The sequence below is a fragment of the Oryctolagus cuniculus genome, chromosome 10 (assembly GCF_964237555.1).
Source record: "Oryctolagus cuniculus chromosome 10, mOryCun1.1, whole genome shotgun sequence".
Lineage (NCBI taxonomy): Eukaryota > Metazoa > Chordata > Mammalia > Lagomorpha > Leporidae > Oryctolagus > Oryctolagus cuniculus.
In genome coordinates, this window is record NC_091441.1 from 70,498,637 (window position 1) to 70,516,048 (window position 17,412).

General features: G+C 49.5%; 1 protein-coding gene and 1 long non-coding RNA gene across 9 annotated transcripts in view; one reads left to right on the top strand and one right to left on the bottom strand.

Moving 5' to 3' along the window:
- Window positions 1-17,412, top strand: part of LDLRAD4 (low density lipoprotein receptor class A domain containing 4) — a 273,217-nt gene that overhangs the window by 207,155 nt on the left and 48,650 nt on the right. For 2 of the 8 annotated variants that reach the window (XM_002713495.5, XM_070050538.1), the window contains exon 1: window positions 9,469-9,761. The exons of 4 other annotated variants lie outside the window; for them this stretch is intronic. In XM_002713495.5, the coding sequence (XP_002713541.1) occupies window positions 9,692-9,761 (70 nt within the window). In that variant the 5' untranslated portion in view covers window positions 9,469-9,691. Of the gene's footprint in view, window positions 1-8,193; window positions 9,043-9,468; window positions 9,762-10,017; window positions 10,147-17,412 lie in introns of those variants that run through there. 2 more of the 8 variants (XM_070050535.1, XM_070050539.1) reach the window with 2 other exon arrangements.
- On the bottom strand, window positions 8,653-10,002 carry LOC138844060 (uncharacterized). Its single transcript, XR_011379452.1, has 2 exons — window positions 9,766-10,002; window positions 8,653-9,470 (listed from the first exon to the last, which is right to left on the bottom strand). It is a non-coding gene; the product is annotated as an uncharacterized lncRNA (long non-coding RNA).

Genomic DNA, 17,412 nt, shown 5'->3' on the forward strand with positions numbered 1-17,412 from the left:
TGAGTGTGTGTGTGTTGAGAGTCCACTCAAGTGCAGCTCTCCCCTTCTCTCTCAAGGCCAGATAAGAAGGAAGCATTATGATTAGAGAAGTAAGTGACTTGTTTTACACAGGATTTCTATGTTGTAGGCCAAAGAATGGTCAGTATTTCATAAGCTGTGTAGGAAATATTACTGCTTATACATCTGGTGGACCTGGCACTGTGTAGTCCATCAGGCTTTTAGAAACCCTTTAAGGGCTGACGCTAAGCCTCTGCTGGCAGTGTCCCAACTGCTCTCTGCTATGGCCTAGAAAAGCAGTGGAGGATGGCCCGAGTGCTTGGGCCCCTGCACCCCCGTGGGAGACCCAGAAGAAGCTCCTGGCTCCGGCTCCTGCTTCAGATCTGCTCAGCTCTAGCTGTTGCAGTCATTTGGGGAGCGAATCAGCAGATGGAAGGTTTTCTGTCTTTCCCTCTCTCAGTCTGTAACTCAACCTTTCAAACAAATAAATAAAATCTTTAGAAAAAGAAAGGAAGAAAGAAAGAAGGACCCCTTTGGAGGAGAATTGTTACACAGTGAAAATTGTAGATATCATTTTTTCAAGGAGTAATAATAATAGTACCTTAATTTAATAATAATAAATGTAATACCTTAAATTTTTTTAAAACGTCTTATTTATTTATGTGAAAGGCATGGAGACACGAAGATTGGACTCTGTCACCTGCTGACTGACTCCCCCACATGCCTACAATGCCTGGGACCGGCCAGGCCTAAGCTGGGAGCTGGGAACTCAGCATGATAACTTGAACCATCACTGCTGCCTCCCAGAGTCCACGGCAGCAGGAAGCTGGGGTCCACAGCGGGTATCCCTAGCAACGTGTCAACAGCTGTATCGGACACCCAAACTCCCTAGCAATGTGTCAACAGCTGTATCAGACAACCAACCCCCCCTTCATGTTTTAATGATGCATTTAACTTTTGGAATCCGGGGTGAGAACTAGGGATATGGAGAAATATAATATAATAAGCAACTTTCAGATATTTTATGAGGGATTTCTACTTTATTTTATGTAAGTTTTGGCTATCAATTGAGGGGAGGAGGAGGAGTGGAAAGAGCCCCAAATTTAAAAATTTAAAAATTTTAAAAATTTGAAAGAGATAGAAACAAAGATCTTTCATCTACTGGTTTACTTCTCAAGTGCCTACAACAGCCGGGGCTGGGCCAGGAACCCAGAACTTGATATAGGACGTGTGCATCCCCAGTAGACTCCTATCCCCTCTGCCAAATGCCTACCCGCTAAATGCTTTCTAAAAGTTTTTGTTTCGTTTTATTTGAAAGGCACAGAGACAGAAACAGAAAGAAAGAGAGCTTTCATTTTCTGGTTCCCGCCAGACACGTAGGAGGCCTGAGTGCAGTCCCTAGCTCCGATCCTGGCTGTTACCAGCATTTGAGGAGTGCACCAGTGAATTGAATATCTATATCTAGAATTGAATATCTGTATCTATATCTGTATCTATATCTAGAATTGAATATCTATATCTCTCCCTCTGTCTCTTTGCTTTTCAAATAAAGAAATAAATTTAAAAAATAATATTAGTAATTAAATCATTAGCCATTAACTTTTTATGTTTATTCACATTTTCAATTTCTTCTTGATTCAGTTTGCTAGTTTGTGTCTTTCTAGGAATTTTCTTATTTAGTCTAAATGGTATAATCTTGGCATACAGTTGCACACAGTATTCCACTATAGTTCTTTTTTAAATGTTTATTAATTAATTTATATTTATTTGAAAATCAGAGTGAAAGAGGGAGACAGAGCAGATTTTGCATGCACTGGTTTGTCCCGCAAATGCCCACAACAGCCAAGACTAGGCTAGTCAGAAACCAGGAGCCTGGAACTCCATCCAGGTCTTCCAGGTGAGTGGCAGGGATGCAGATACTTGCACCTGCAGCCTCCTAGGATGCCCATTGGCAGGAAACAGAATCAGAAGCAGATTTTGGCCGGCGCCGCGGCTCACTAGGCTAATCCTCCGCCTTGCAGCGCCGGCACACCGGGTTCTAGTCCCGGTCGGGGCGCCGGATTCTGTCCCGGTTGCCCCTCTTCCAGGCCAGCTCTCTGCTGTGGCCGGGGAGTGCAGTGGAGAACGGCCCAAGTGCTTGGGCCCTGCACCCCATGGGAGACCAGGAGAAGCACCTGGCTCCTGCCATCGGATCAGCGTGATGCACTGGCCGCAGCGCGCCGGCCGCAGCAGCCATTGGAGGGTGAACCAACAGCAAAGGAAGACCTTTCTCTCTGTCTCTCTCTCTCTCACTGTCCACTCTGCCTGTCAAAAAAAAAAAAAAAAAAAAAAAAATTCCTCCTCAGAATCAGAAGCAGAGTAGCTGGGACTCAATTCTAGGCACTCCATATGGCATATGGTGTCCCAAGCAGTGACTTAACCCGCTGTACCACCACACTCCGCGCACTCCTTTTTATCTTTGTAAGATATGAATGTTGCCTTTTGATTCCTAATTTTAGTTATCAAACTTCTCTTTTTTTTTCTTTGCCAGTCTACTAAAGATTGTCAATTTTGTTGAGCTGCTCGAAAAACCAAATTATGTTTTGTTGGTTCTCTGTATTTTACTCTTCATTTCGTTACTTTCGGCTCTAATCTTTATTTCTTTTTTTTTTCCTTTTTTTATAAGATTTATTTTATCCATCTGAAAGAGTTACAGAAAGAGGTAGAGCCAGAGAGAGAGAGAGGTCTTCCATCCGCTGACCAAATGACCGCAAAGGCCAGAGCTGAGCTGATCTGAAGCCAGGTGCCAGAGCCTCTTCCAGGTCTCCCATGTGGGTGCAAGGGCCCGAGGACTTGGGCCATCTTCTGCACTGCTTTCCCAGGCCATAGCAGAGAGCTGGATCGGAAGTGGAACAGCCGGGACTCAAACTGGTACCTATATGGGATGCCAGTACTCTTTTCCTTCTGACTTTAAACTTTTATCCCGGGTTTTGTGGTGGAAAATTAGGTTATTGATTTGCTATCTTTGTTCCTTTTTAAATATTTTTTCAGCTATAAATTTGCCTCCTACTATTGGTTTAGCTGCATCATACAAGTTTTGTCCTTAGTTTCATTAATCTCAAATTTTTTTTTTTCTAGTTTCCCTTTTGAGGAAGAGATTTTCTTAGTTTCCTTTTTGACCCATAAGATGTTTTAGGTGCATGTTTATTCTCACATATTTTTGAATTTCTCTGATTAAATTCTGTTTTGATTTCTCATTTATTCTGTTGTGATCACAGAACATGCTTCATGAGTCCAGTTCTTGTTTTTTCCTAAAAGCTTTTTTTTTATGATTCTGGCTCTTTTAGATTTATTGAGGTTTGTTTTATAGCCCACCATATGTATATCCTTGAGGATGTCCTGTGTGTATGTGAGAAGGTTTCATATTCTCTGTTGTATAATGTTCTATAGATGACTGTCTGTTAGGTTGTTTGGCTTGCACTGTTGTTTAAGTATTTTATTTCCTGATTCACTCTCTACTATAGTGTTCTCTCCATAATTGAATATAGGGTATTGAGATACCCAACTATTTTTCCTTAGTTGTCTGTTTTTCCTTTCAATTTTGTTTTCTTCCGGCATGTTAGGAGTTTGTTGTAGACTTGGATTTGTGTTCATTTCCTCATTACGGTATGTACAAGTCACCATTTCACCAAGTCCTCAGCTTTCTCATTTAATCCACATGAAGAATCTGGAGTACACCAGGGCTTCTGAGACTTTGATTTTAACTTTCCTGTTAAAATGCATGCTCAGGTTTAGTCCGTCTGGACTGGGTTCCAGACCATGCATTTCTAACAAGCCCCCAGAGGCTGCTGCACCCTGTACCTCACTCTGAGTAGCGGGGCTCAGGTGTGTTACCTCATCCTACCACCCACCCTTTGATACAATAGGGGTTAAGAATTCTTAGCCTCATTTTACAGATGAGGGAGTGCACCCAGCTCCAGGTAATGCAGTTAGGAGGCAAGGATGGAGCCCACACTTGCATCTAATTGGTCCCTGAATGTAGCCACTATAAAAACTTCAGACAGCCCTCCACTTCATTCCATCTGCTGGGATAGAATGGAGTGTGGAGGAGTAACTAGTTTAGGGATGTCTAACATGCTTAGTAGAGAAATGTCTACGACCACAAATGTAGAATGCTGTATACTGTTTTTCCCCATAGAAGCAAAAAATACTACAATGGCATAGATTATGTGTAAGTAAGCTGAACTCCAGAGCTGTTAATACAAGGAATATTGCCGTATATTAGAACGTTATGTTAAAGCTTTTAAATTTAGACGAAGCTGCTTAATAAGCTTTTGATCCACCGTGTTGGCTTGCTAATCCAGTGTCACACACCAGCATTTCCACTGGGGATGGAGGGCACTGGAGCCCTTGCGGCGCGTTTACCTGTCTGCATACAGACCTCTCTGTGTCGCAGCTTTGTGAGCACCGAGTATACATTAGTAAGTTATTCCGTGCTATAGGCTAACATCCACAAATACCTAACTACCCTGTGTTTTGAGTCTGTGGGAACATAAAGTTTGTGTTCTTTTAAAAATCCTCATTCATGACTTTAAGCATAACAAACTCACTTAAAATGTACTGTTTTGTTTTCTAAAGGCTAAATTCCAGGGCTTAATTTTATGTGGAAAATTTCATCTCAGAGCAAAGTTTTATGGTGTAACCATAAACCTCAAAGAATGGGGATTTCTAATGGACAGAGCTGTGGATTCCTAGCAGGAACTACAGGGTCGAGTGCGTGAGACGCATGAAATGGCTCCAGGAGCCTCGTGACAACGTGTGCAGTTAGACCATCTGTATGTGGATTTGATGTTAACACCTCCACTTAGAGCCAAAAGAAATTGGGGAATCAGGCTAAATAGGTGGAAGTAAGTCCCTGTCGATCCACTGACACCCTTTGGCTCACTCCGGGGACTGCCCATGAGGTGGCTGCTGGGTAATTCTAGGTTTACCACCTGTTGAGCCACTCCATGGTGCTTGGGGCCAGGGGGCCTGTGAGCCAGGCTTTCTCAGGGTGCAGCTCCTTGCCTGTGTCTTAACAGACCAGCCTCGGACCTTGCACGAGGGACCACCCTCTGGGAGCCTCAGTTCCCTCATCTGTAAAGTGGGAATGAGAAAATGTGCCTCCAGACCGGCACTGTAGCACAGTGCGTAAAGCCACTTCCTGTGGCACCAGCGCCCCACATGGGCGCTGGTTCAAGTCCCAGCTGTTCCACTTCCAATCCAGCTCCCTGCTGATGGCCTGGGAAAGCAGCAGAGGGTGGCCCACGTGCTTGGGCCCCTGCACCCACATGGGAGACTCAGAGGAAGCTCCTGACTCCTGGCTTTAGCCTTGGCTCAGCCCTGGTCATTGAGGCCATTTGGGGAGTGAACCAGCAGATGGAAGATCTCTCTCTCTCTCTCTCTCTCTCTTTTTCTGTCTGTCTGCCTCTGCCCCTCCCTCTCTGTAACTCTGACTTTTTAAAGAAAACAAAGAAAGAAAATGTGCCTCACATGGTTGGTGTGAAAATAAAAGATGCAAAAGGCTTGAAAGTGCCTAGTACATTCTAGGGGGCTTCGAAAAGTTTGTGGAAAATGTATGTTATGAAAACGCAATGCATGGAGCTCAGTTGGCATCAGAATAAACTCATTTTTTAGTTCTGCTTTCCACAAACGTTTTGAAGTGCCCTGATCCAATATTTATTGATGTTTGTATATACTGACTTTCTGCCGCATAACCATTGCAAAACTGTCTGTCACACTTCAAGTGATCTTTGTGAGGATTTGCTGTGAGTGAGGCACCCATTAAGAGCAGGGTACAAGAGGTGAACCTTTGTCAGAGTACTTGAGACACCACTTGGGACGCCCATATCCCACAGCAGAATACCTGGCTTTGGGTCCAGGCTCTGCTTCTGATTACAGCTTCCTACTGGTGTGCACCATAGGAGACAGTGGTGATGGTTTAAGTAGCTGGGTCCCTGCCACCCTAGTGGGAGACCTGGATTGAGTTCCTGGCTTCTAGCTTCGGCCCAGCCCAGCTTTGGCCATTTCAGGCATTTGGGGAATGAACCATGAACCAGTGAGCAGGTAGGAGATTCTCTCTCTCTCTCTCAATCCCTTTCACATACATACACATAAGAGGGGGAGTAGCAGCAAGAATTACCAAGAATCCCTTGGTGATTGCACCAGAGGATTGGGCCAGGTTAGATGTTAAGCAGGGTTAAATAGGACAGAGCACGCCTCTGGTGTAGCAGACCATGCCTCGACCTCCCCTCAGAGACGCTTTTCTGAGGGTTAGGAGCTCTGAGCTGCTAACTTAGAGCTATCAGCTTAGAATACTTGGAGTGGTGAGATGAGAGCTGAAGTAGGAACCCAATCAGACCCCTGCCCTGTGCTCCCAGCCACCCCAGCGTGTCTTGTTCAGATCCTGGCTGGAAAGCAGTCCTTAGAGCCTGATTGGTTCCTTAAGTAAGCAACTACCTACACGTGGACCCTAAGAAGGGTTCATCCTGCAGAAATTCTGCTTCTTTGAAGGACCCCCTTGAAGGTCACGTGTATTTCTTCCTGGGGACTGTCAATGCTTAGCTTTTGTCGGGTGGATTAATGAAGACCTGTACGGAGGAATCGTGCAGATGTGGTCAGAGGGAGCTTGCCAAGCGCAAGGCTCTCACGTCTGGTTGCTGCCGACAACCCTTTGTGGAGAGGTCTGTCTGAGGGGACCCAGCCCGCACAGCCGTCTCTGTGCACAGGAAAACCTCATGCAGCTTTGAGACATGTTGTGTACCATGCAAAAACTCACCCGAGCAACACCGGTTAGCCTATCAGAGTGCTCATTTTACAGACACAACGTAGAGATGGGGAGAGAGGCAGGAGTTCTTGAATGCAAATGTTTTTTACACTTTCCCACGTGTGTGTTTCTGTTCAGCACAGCTATTCTCTCCCACACCCTTCTGCTGTGTGTGCTCCATTTTCCCTGAAACACTGGCACTTTGTGGTTTGAGAGCCTTGTGGTTCACAACGCACAGGCAGGGCCAGCTAGAGTGACATGTCAATCAGGGGTGAGCACCTGAGTCACGTGCTGACCTCCAAACTTGCTTCCTGAAGCATCCTCCAACTAGGCAGTGCTTCAAAGGGAATAAGAACAAAACTCAACACCACCCCCAGGGGACTGTGCTAGATGACCCGCCGGTGAGTGCTGTCATGGGGCACCGTGGCCCTGCTGTGCTAAGCAGGCAGTGGGGCGCACACCCTAAGCACTGCGACAGCAGCTGCAAGCGTGCATCCCACGGAACATGCGTCCCACGGAATGCTTGGCAGCCAGCAGTGTGCACGCGTGTGTGTATGCGAGATGCAGGCAGTGGTTTAAAAATAAACGTGCCTGCAGAAGTCAGAAAGTTTGTAAAGTGATTTTTGCATAAGTTACAGTGAGAACATTGAACAGCATGAAGAAGGAGCTCATTGAGGACCGGCGAGAATGAGTGGAGGGAGGAAGGCAGCCAGCCACAGTAAGCGTGGGGGCCGTTACAATGGAAAATGTGTCGGCTTTGTTTATGAAATCTTCACTTTAAATAACGGTAAACCCCAGAGTGAGCCAGCAGTGTCAAAGGACAGAAGAGTCTGCAGGTCCCATGGAGTTGACAAAATCCCTGGTTTTCCAGGCATTCAGGGAGTGTTCCTCTGTAGGGACCGGGTTTCAGAGCGGATCCGTGAAGCTGAGTGAACTGCGCTCTGCAGGGTCATCCCCAAGGGCAAGGAGCCCTAGGGCCCCAGGGCAGGAGAGAACAGAAGGCCAGGGAGGGCCTGGCTGGCAGCAGGGGAGCAGCTTCTGGCTCTTTCTGAAGCTGGTTCCACTCCCCGAGGACAGTTCCTCCCGAATCTCTGGAGAGCCTCCTTCCCCTACACCATGACCTTGAGAAGAAATCGGGGAAGAGCGTTCCACAAGGAGGAGGGCAAACATTTTTGGTTTGGAAATCACTCAAGGAAAACCACGCCGCCGTCGTGGTTCTCCCATATTCATCTTTGCCTTTCCTTGCCGCAGGTCCCCTGGCTTTCTGTTTTGTTTTAATCCATGTGAGAAGTCTCAGCCACTCCTTTGCTCCTGTCCCGTGCACGCCACCCCAGTCGTTAGGACCGGAGAGAGAGACGGCTCTCTGCAGGCCAGCCCCCAGGGCCGGTGGGGTGATGTCAGGGCCTGTCCCTACTCTCATGCCCCAGGTGACGTTTCCCTGCTGCTGATGTAACCGTCTCTCATTTCGAATGCTGGCAGGAGCCGCCAGAGTTTCGTTTTGCTTTGACAACTCCTTCCATAGCCACAACTATTGTTACGGCCCACATGTCATTCTGGTTGACCCTAAATAAGGAGAAACGAACGCAGGCTATTCTGGGCCCCGAGCGGGGCCTGTGGCCGGGGTTATTTGCAGTGAACGCCATGGCACGCTGCCCTTCACACTGTGGCCGTCTGTGATTTTTTTGTTTTTTTCTGAAAACAGTGACAAATGCGCTGCCTGCCCTGGAGTCTCTGCACATAGCCTCAGGGAGTGAGAATGCACAGGAGATGGTTTATGCACACATGAAACAAACCGTTCAGCCCTCAGGGAGGGGGAAGAGAATGTGCTTGCACAGAAGGAACCAGGAGAAAGCCCTCTCCTAAGACAGGTCTCTGCTTCAGAGTTGGAGTTGCATTTTTCCGTTATCTGGGGTTCTTTTCTACACTTTCTAAACCTTATAGGCTGAACACTGCATCGGAAGATTGAGAGCCTTGACTTTAAAGGATATTCTGTTGTGTGTCCATGCTGCCATGCACTAAGAAACCACGAAAGGGAGAGGGAGAGGAAAAGGGAGAGAAGGGGAGAAGGGGTTGGGGGGAAGAGAGTTCAGCTGCAAGAGCCGGTGTGAGCTACTCCCGTCAGTTAGAGACTTGGGGAGAGGAAAATCCAGAGAGCGTGACCGGCAGCCTGGCTCCCGGCATAAGGGACGCTGGAGGTGCACCTGTCCACGTCAGAGAAGCCCGCGGGGCTGATGTCCCTGTCTGTCGCGTGTGCTGCCTCGGTAAGCACTGTCTTCATTTCTTCAACTCTGAAAGCTTCCAGCAGAGATCAAGGGAGGAAGTGTTGTGTTGAGATTTGCAGGATCTCCCCGTCTGCTTTGCCTGGCTTGATACGTGCCTGTTGGAAGGATTTTTGAGCCTCACAGGACAAGGCACGCTGTCTCACTGCATCCCTCTCGCCTGTGTGTGTAACCTGTCTGGGTGAGAAGCCGAAGCAGAGAAACGCAGACTAATCGCTGCCGTGTGCGGCTGCAGACAGCGCGGTGTTCAGCTGGTCTTGGGCTCGGAGAGCCTGGCCTTAGTCTCTGCTCCGTGACACCAGCGGCTTCCTGCCGCGCAGTCCCTGGTTTCTGTTGATGGCCGTTGATAATTGGTAGCCACAGTCCGCGGTCGCAGCCACAGCGTTTGAGTCTAGCACCTGGGCTGGGCCCTGCTGATACAGTAGAGAGAGAGAGTGAGAGGGAGAGAGACAGACAGAAACACACACACACACACACACACACCCACTCTCACACACTCTCCCACACCCCACGCCAGCTATAACTGCAGCTCTGAGCTGCCTGGAGAGGAGATTGCCTGAAGCTGAAGGGATGCTTTGAACTCGGGAGGGCCGCGTCACGGGTGGACTCCCCCGCTGCCAAGGACTTGATTATGTCCAGTGACCATCTGAACAACAGCACACTGAAGGAGGCTCAGTTTAAAGACCTGTTCTTTCAAAAAGGTACCTTGCCAGTGGCCGGCTGCGGACTGTGCATGCTCTTTAGGGTTCGTTTGGCTCTCCTTGGAGTCCAGTCTGAGGTCGGAGCGGAGAGGAGCACAGGCTGTGTCTCAGCAAGTTTGTTTCTGCCTCGGAGGGGTCCTGGGAACACTGCAGCGTGGGGCTGGCGGTGGAAGTCGGGTCTCAGGCGTTTTCCTCTCCTCTGGAGGCTGCAGTGAGTTTGCTGCCCTTGAGCCGTGGTGCGTAAATACACAGGGTTGTTGCTGGGGGGTGCTGTGTATTCAGTGCCTGAGACCTCCCTGGAGACGCGGTTCCTCCCCGCCGGGCACTGTGGTTTTGGAACGTTGGCTGGCTGAACAGCACCGTAGGTCAGCATTTTAAAGGACAGGTGGGTTTCTCGCGGTGTGGCTGGTTCGTTGGGTAGTTTCTCAGGTCATCGGTGGAGTAGCAGTTGGCTATCAGCGGAGAGGAGTGTGACTCCGAGGGAGACACAGTCAAAGGAAGTATCAGGCAGCCAGCTGCCTGCTAGGCGGGGAGTGCCGGGAGCTGCCGCTCCTGGCTGCCTAGAGACGGTACACGTGCGGAGGGCGTTCTGGGATCCACTTTCCGAGATTAGCCGCGTGGAGGTGGGGTGAGGGTGGATTTTAAATGGTTCCTATAGGTGGAATTAGGGTTTTCTCTATGTACTTTTTTTTTTCCGTTTATAGCGTGGCAGAGGGGTAGACTTTTAAAAGATTTGTAATTGCTCTTACTCCTCTGCTTTTTTTTTTTTTTTTAATTTTCCAGCAAATCCTGTCAGTCATCTTCGATCAGAGCACATTTAGGTAAATTTCTTTCTGAAGTGATCACAACACCCTAGATTCTAAGTTACATGGTGCGAAGCCCTTGCATTGGATGAGTGCATGGGCCTCAGTCACTTAAAAAGTTGTCATCCCAGCTGGATGGGCGCATGGTCTGCTGGCCAGGACTCTTCAGGCAGGCGGTGTCACCCACAGCCCCTGCCTGCCCCCACCCTCACAGGCCCCTGGCCCTCCCGTCTGTCTCTGCTCCTTGTGGATTGTGGGCATCATCTCCCAATCCCATTAACATGCAATATGTTTTATGTAAACACATGAATATAAATAGGCTAGCTAAAACAGGGAGTTTGTGGCAACCTCGAGGCTCTTTTTCCGGTGACACCTTGCATTCTCTTAGGGTAATTGTTGGGTAATTATTGCAGAACCTTTAGCTAAGCTTCAGCACCATTGAAATCATTCGTAAGTGTTTGGCATGGGACGTGGTCCCGCACCAGACACTGCATGCAACAGGTTAGGGTCTCGTCCTTCTAAGGGCTTCCTCATCAGCTTATATGTGATACTTCAAAATATTTTGCAGAAAATAGGATTAAAAGGTAAGTTTATTTTAGAACAAAAAATTTTTTTGAGATCCATGCATAAGAGAGCCAGAATGTGTATTTGCTATGAGCGTTTTCAAGTTCTCTCAGGTATATGATGAGCATCAGCTTTCTGCCAGGCACATGCTCTCTGCCCAGAATGTTTTGGATGGACAAGGAGTGTTTTCCGAGGGTTCGTTCTATGGAAGAAGACCAGAGAGTGGGCGCTAAGAAGCCAGTGATACATTCAGGTGCAGAATCAGATGTCACAGGGAGCCCCTGAGGGTACGGAGCCAGGTTAGGGAAGAGCTTCTGAAAAAAGAGAAAGACAGCAGGTGACCCAGAGTCCAGGCATTTTGGGGTGAGGAGGAAGCATTGTTCGACTTGTTGTGGGGTACATCAGAGAAGCCAATCCACCTCCAGGGAAAATATATAATACAATCAGGATGATTCTGGTTCTTGTTGTACCTTCTAAGCGTTCAGCTGTGAAGTCATTCTGATAACACAGGCTGAATTTCTCCTCACCCATGGTGTTTAATGAGTGCAAATTTTCATTCAACCATTAAAATCTCCAGGAGTATTTTTATACCAACAGTTCACAAACTCGAGGCAATTATAGTATAAGTAGATTCCAGCTCCTCCCCCCACCCCCACCCGTCTTCCTGCCACCGCTGCCGCCGGTCTTCGTAGGATTTCGGAAAGAATTTCCCGGCTTTAGGAACATGCAGCGCTTTAAAAGTGTCCCAGAGCCATAAATAAAGAGTAGGACACCCCCAAGGCTGTCTTCTCGCCACACCCATCTCTGCCCAGGAGGACACAGACAGGAAGGAAATGCAGACAGGAGTCTGAGAGCAGAAGCCAGATGACACCAGCCAAGTGGTGGGGGTGGGGGTGGGGGTGGGGGTGGGGGTGGCGGGGAGCCGCTGGGCCTGAGCCCGTGGCAGGCCAGCTGTGGTTCAGAGCGGCAGATAGAGGAATGGAGCGGGGAGGGGAGGTGAACCACTCTAGGTGGAGAGCAGTGGCCAGTGGCCATGGCCAGCCTTGTCGGGGACATGGCAGTGTTGTGTGTACGGCAACCTGTGTGAATGCGGCCAGGATGTTTGCTTGCCCCCTGGTGAAAGGAAGGAGTTGCTGAGGGTCCCAGGCTTTGCCCTCAGCCCCTTACAGGGCGTGTGTGGGCAGACGTTGCACACCTGGAGCTTACAAATAATCACACATTTGGAAAACAGGGCCTCTGGGGAGGATGGTATATTAATGGAGGCAAAGACCAAGTGGAAGATGGCGTTAACCACCCCACAAATAGACACGAGTGTGATGTTAGAACCTAAGGTGGCACGACCGCACTTCCCTGGAGTTCTTTAAAAATAGTGCAGACGCTCGTGGCTCTGGGATGATTCAGCGAGCTTCGCCCCCGGCCAGGGAACAGAGCAACAGACTTCACACGGTTGCCTCGGTCCCTGTCATCCGCCACAATGCAGCTCGGAGTTTCTTGGAGATGTCGCTATAAAAATAGAGAGATGCCGTCACCACTGTCGTCACTGTCACCGCTTTACAATAATGAAAGACGGGGCTGCAATGCCTTCCTGTAAATTGTAGACTCGGTTTATTATAAAAGTACCTGATGTTTGGATGGCAGTGACTCACTCACTATAGCATTATAAACTATAGCCCCATAAAAGGAGAGGGAACGTGGAAATTCGCCTTTGGCCATAACTTCTTTCCCTGTGTGGCCTGGTTTTTTTGGCACTGCCCCATTGGTGCCAACGGCTGCTGAAATTGAGGGGAACCGCCCAGTGGGCCTGGTTCAGAGTCCATACTGCGTACCAGAGATTTTGCAAACCCCAGAGTGCCCTGCACACTTTATAGAAACCGCTCTTCCTGGGAGGGGTTGGTTGTTCATCTTCCTGTCTTAACAGTTCTTCCAGACTCATTCTCTTAGCCTTCCCTTCCCAGCCCAGCCCCAAAACCATGACCGAAACCACAAGCACAGGCATCTGTCCCCTCTCTGCATGACAGACTCTGTCATCATTGCACCTGCCCTCCGCCCCACCCATGAAAACTGCTGTGGGGATTTTGGTAAATTTCTCCCTTTTCAAATGAATGAGGGAGCGTGGGAGGACAGGTGTCTCTGTTGGGAGTGGGGTGCTGCCTGTACCCCTGGTGAGCCTGAAGGGTCTCCCAGGGAGAGCTGACCTGCACTGCAGCACTGCTGGGTGTGAAGTCGTTGTGCTGGTCCCCGAGCACCCCCTCTCTGTGACTGCAGGTTTTACTGTGAGAATCTGCGGGAGCCCTCTGGGGATAGCATTTGTAACCCTGCAGGAGTAAAACCTTCCTATTTTTCGCCTACTGTTCTATCTCCTGTGACTTAAAAACAAGAAGGCAACCTGTTTTCATGACTATTTTGCTCAGAGCTCAAGATGAGGGTCCACTTCCTGTTTGGCTATAGGTACAGCTCTGCCCTGGACCCCACTCACAGGGACCCTGATGTGGGCAGAGTGGGGTTTCAAGGAGCACCACAAGGGACCAGGTAGCTGTGCAGCAGGCTGCAGTTCAGTTGTTAGCATGGGGTCCCCTGGGGTCCCTGTGTCCCCGGGGTCTTTCTCACCTTCAGGGAGAGCTGCTTCCCACTCCTGGGTGGGGTGCTGTGGTAGCTCAGGCTACCGTCGCCCTAGGGTACCAGCTGGGCAGCACTGCTGGGCTGCGCACTTCTGCATGCACCATCCTGAGACCCTGTGCCTGCTGCTGTGTGTCCCTGAGGGTGCCTGTGACTTCACTCTGCCCTGAGTGAGTTCTGTGCTCTCCAGTGTCCATGAGCCCCCTGAGTTGCTGTGTCCTGGGTTCTGCACTTGCCCTGACCATGTTCTTACTCAGGCCTGAAACTCCAGGGTAACGGCGAGGTGCAGGTGTCTCAGCAAGGACAGAGGGCAGCTCTGTGCTCTGTGGGCGGGTTTATGAGAAAGCTGAGGACATTCAGCCTAAGAGCAAGCAGTCCCTGTTAAAGAAAGACGGTGAGGATTTTACTTCTAAAGAGAAGCTGAGATCTTTCCCACCTTGCCTTGTATTTTGAATAAGATATTATAGATCAGGAGAGGTGTGCCTTTCAGACAGTATACGATGTTCTGTGTGCTCTCTGAGACTGAAACAACAAAACCCTGAGCAAATAAAGATCTAAACATAAAAATCCAAACTACACAAATCTTAGACAGAAATGCACTTTTAGAATATTGAGGAAGGCCTTCATAGTCAAACAGGAAACTTAGACACCATAAAGAAGAAAGACAGCTTGATGGCAAAAAATTTATATCACAGAGAAGCTCACAGCAAAGTTTAAAGGAAAGACAAACTGGAGGAATATTTGCAGCACATGCAGCAGAGGAAGGTTTGTAGCCGTACCATTAGGTAAAGATTTCTTACCAAATGCATGAGAAATAAATGAGAAAACTACAAATAAGCCAGGAGGATTGCGAAAAAGGAAAAATACAAATTACCATAACCATAGGGGGAGATCTAAAATGACGAGTAATTGGGAAAACACAGATTGAAACAAGGTATGGATTTTTGCCCATCAGATTGGTGCAAGTGGAAAGTTCGAGTCTCCTGTGTTAATGAGGATGCAAAGGACCTGTCCTTTTCCCAGAAAGAGCCTAAGCTAGCACCGCCTTTTCATTAAGCAGGCTCTCAGTAACCATAGACTGAACACGAGCGGGCACGCATTTTGGCGCTGCTTGGGACACTGGAAGCCTGTATCCATGTCTGTGGGTTCAAGTCCTGGCTGTCCCCAGTCCCAGCTTCTTGCTAAGCTTGGGAAGGCAGCTCGACTAGTTGGGTCCCTCCCTTTCACCTGCTGGGAGACCTGGATGGAGTTCCTGCCTCCTGGCTTTGGAGTGGCCCAGCACCAGCCATTGCAGACATTTGGGACGAGAGCCAGCACATGGGAGTGTGCTCACTCACCCTCTCCCTCTCTCTCTCCTTGTCTCTCCGCCTCTCAGAGAAATAAAATAGATAAGTTAAAATGATTTTAAGAATGATGATGCCCTTGACCCAAAAGTTTCACTTTTTAGGCCTCTTCCCATAGATACACATACACACACTCACATACATACAGTCTTTTGGTCATAATGGACAAACGAAGAAAAGCAAAGCAGCAAACAGCCCTCAGGTGGACGGGTCCGGCCCAGAACATCTGTGCTGTGGGGCAGAGAGCCACTGCAGAGGGCCAGGTCAGCTTCTCGGTGTTTACAGATGTCTGTGGTGTGTGAAGTGAAACAATAAAGCAGAACGAAGCATTTTGTACAATGCTTCTGCTGCTGCACAGGCAGCCTCACGCGGCAGAGACAGACCCCACTGCGAGTGCGTTTTCCTCAGGGCGGGCTGCAGACTGGGAAAGCAGAGCTTGATGCTACACTCTGCTTCCTTCTACAATGTTTAAATGCTCACGTCTACAGCAGCACTCCCTTTCAAGTGAAATGCAAATACACCAAAATACCCATAGCATCATGAAAACAGGATTCGACGTGCCTTGCTGCCAAGGGCTGTCTGCGTGGCTTGCTGTATTTCAACAGAAGGTGACCCATGAGAGCTTCCTGCAGGATCCCTCACTGCCACCTTTGCTTCCCACGTCCATAAAGCAATGACGTTCTCTCGACAAAAGAAAATGTTAGTAAGCCCCAGGGCAGGCTTTAATGGGAAAGGCACACTCCGCCGTGTATCCACACATAGAAATCAGGGTTCGTAAAATAAGGCACTGTTTGGGATTCTGTCTTCATCACTGTGTTCTCTGCCTTGAATCGGAAGTGGAAGTAGCTCCCTGCCCTTTCATGTTGTTGGCTGGTGCAGCCTTGCCTCGGGTTGTAGCTGCCCCTCTGCACTCCTGTGTGGTACCCGCATTGTTCTCTGCAGCCTCCATCCTGCAGAGGGTGCACCTGTGCAGATGGGAAGAGCCTTCTCCACCAGGGTGATCTCCAGGGTCACCCATCGGCTCACCTCTTCTCCCTGCCAGCTCCGCCTGGTGCTGGACACCAGGACTACCGTGAAATAGCGGTGGGCTCGCGATGCAGTTCCGTGTGAGAAACAGGTTGAAAAAGTATGCAGGGACCTCTCTATCGGAAGTGATCAAGGAGGGCCTCCAGATGCATGGCCAGGGGCTAGCGTGGTCCTGAGGCACAAGGTCAAGGCCAGGTGTCAGACACGGGACGGTGCTGTGCAGAGGCATTGCTGGGTTCACACGCGTGTCACCCCCGCCCAGCCCACACTTACATCTGTACCCCAGTTGCAAAGGCCCCAAGCACCCGCTCCCTGACTGGAGCCATTTCACTGTTTCTCACAAGCTCCAGGAGACACATGGAGGTCCATCAATGTGGTGGCCCCCTCAGCAGATACTGGGACAGGCCCTCCCCGTCAGCCATTAAGCCTTAGGGGATGTCCCAGAGCCGCTTGGAGTGGGTGTTCAGTGGGGATAGCAGCACCAGGCATTGCCGACTGCCGGCCTTCAGCGCCACTCAGGGCATTGCTTCCTGAGGCTCCCCCAGGCACTTGTGTCCACTGGGTAGGGTGATGTTCACTCTGACCTTTGATTGCCAGCTAGGGGTGCCCCTAACAAATCTGCCTGGCCCTCGGAGCTCGCCTGGCTGTGGCTCAGCAGTGTGGTTCCCTCACCCTCTGCTCCCCATTCTCCAACGTGCAATTCAGGGCCAACCCCCTTCTCCTAGAGGCCCCAAGGCCAAGATCTGTCCAGCCCAGTTCAATGGGCACATTTAAATATCTTTGTCCTAGGGTGTGGGGGGTCAGGGGGTGGGAGTGGAGGACGGTGCCAATGGGTAGCACATGGTAGGATCCAAGACGATCCTCAGTCTTTCTTCAGCCCAGCCCTGCCTGCTCCCAGATTGTGGGTGGCAGGTGCACAAAGCCATAAATACGGAGGAGGGGGCAGTTTGCTGCTCAGTCCATTCCCGCATCATCCCCAGTATGAAAGCGTACACTGAGAGGCCGTGGCCCCGCGTCCTGCTGCAACCAGAGGATATCCACACACGTGTGCACATGTATATGTGTGTGCTTATACCTATGTGTGTGCTGTCAGTTCAAGGCAGTGCTGTAGTTGACAGAGCTCTGCCCTCTGCCTCCTGCCTTTTGTTGTATCCCACACTCCCACCTCCCACTAAGTTGTGTACCCAGTACTTAGCCCCCTCCATCTGCACCCCTCGCACACCAACAAGCCCTTTCAGCATGGGGAGATGCCCAGCCACGACCTGGAAGGCAGCAAGACTGGGTTCTAGAGCTGGCCTT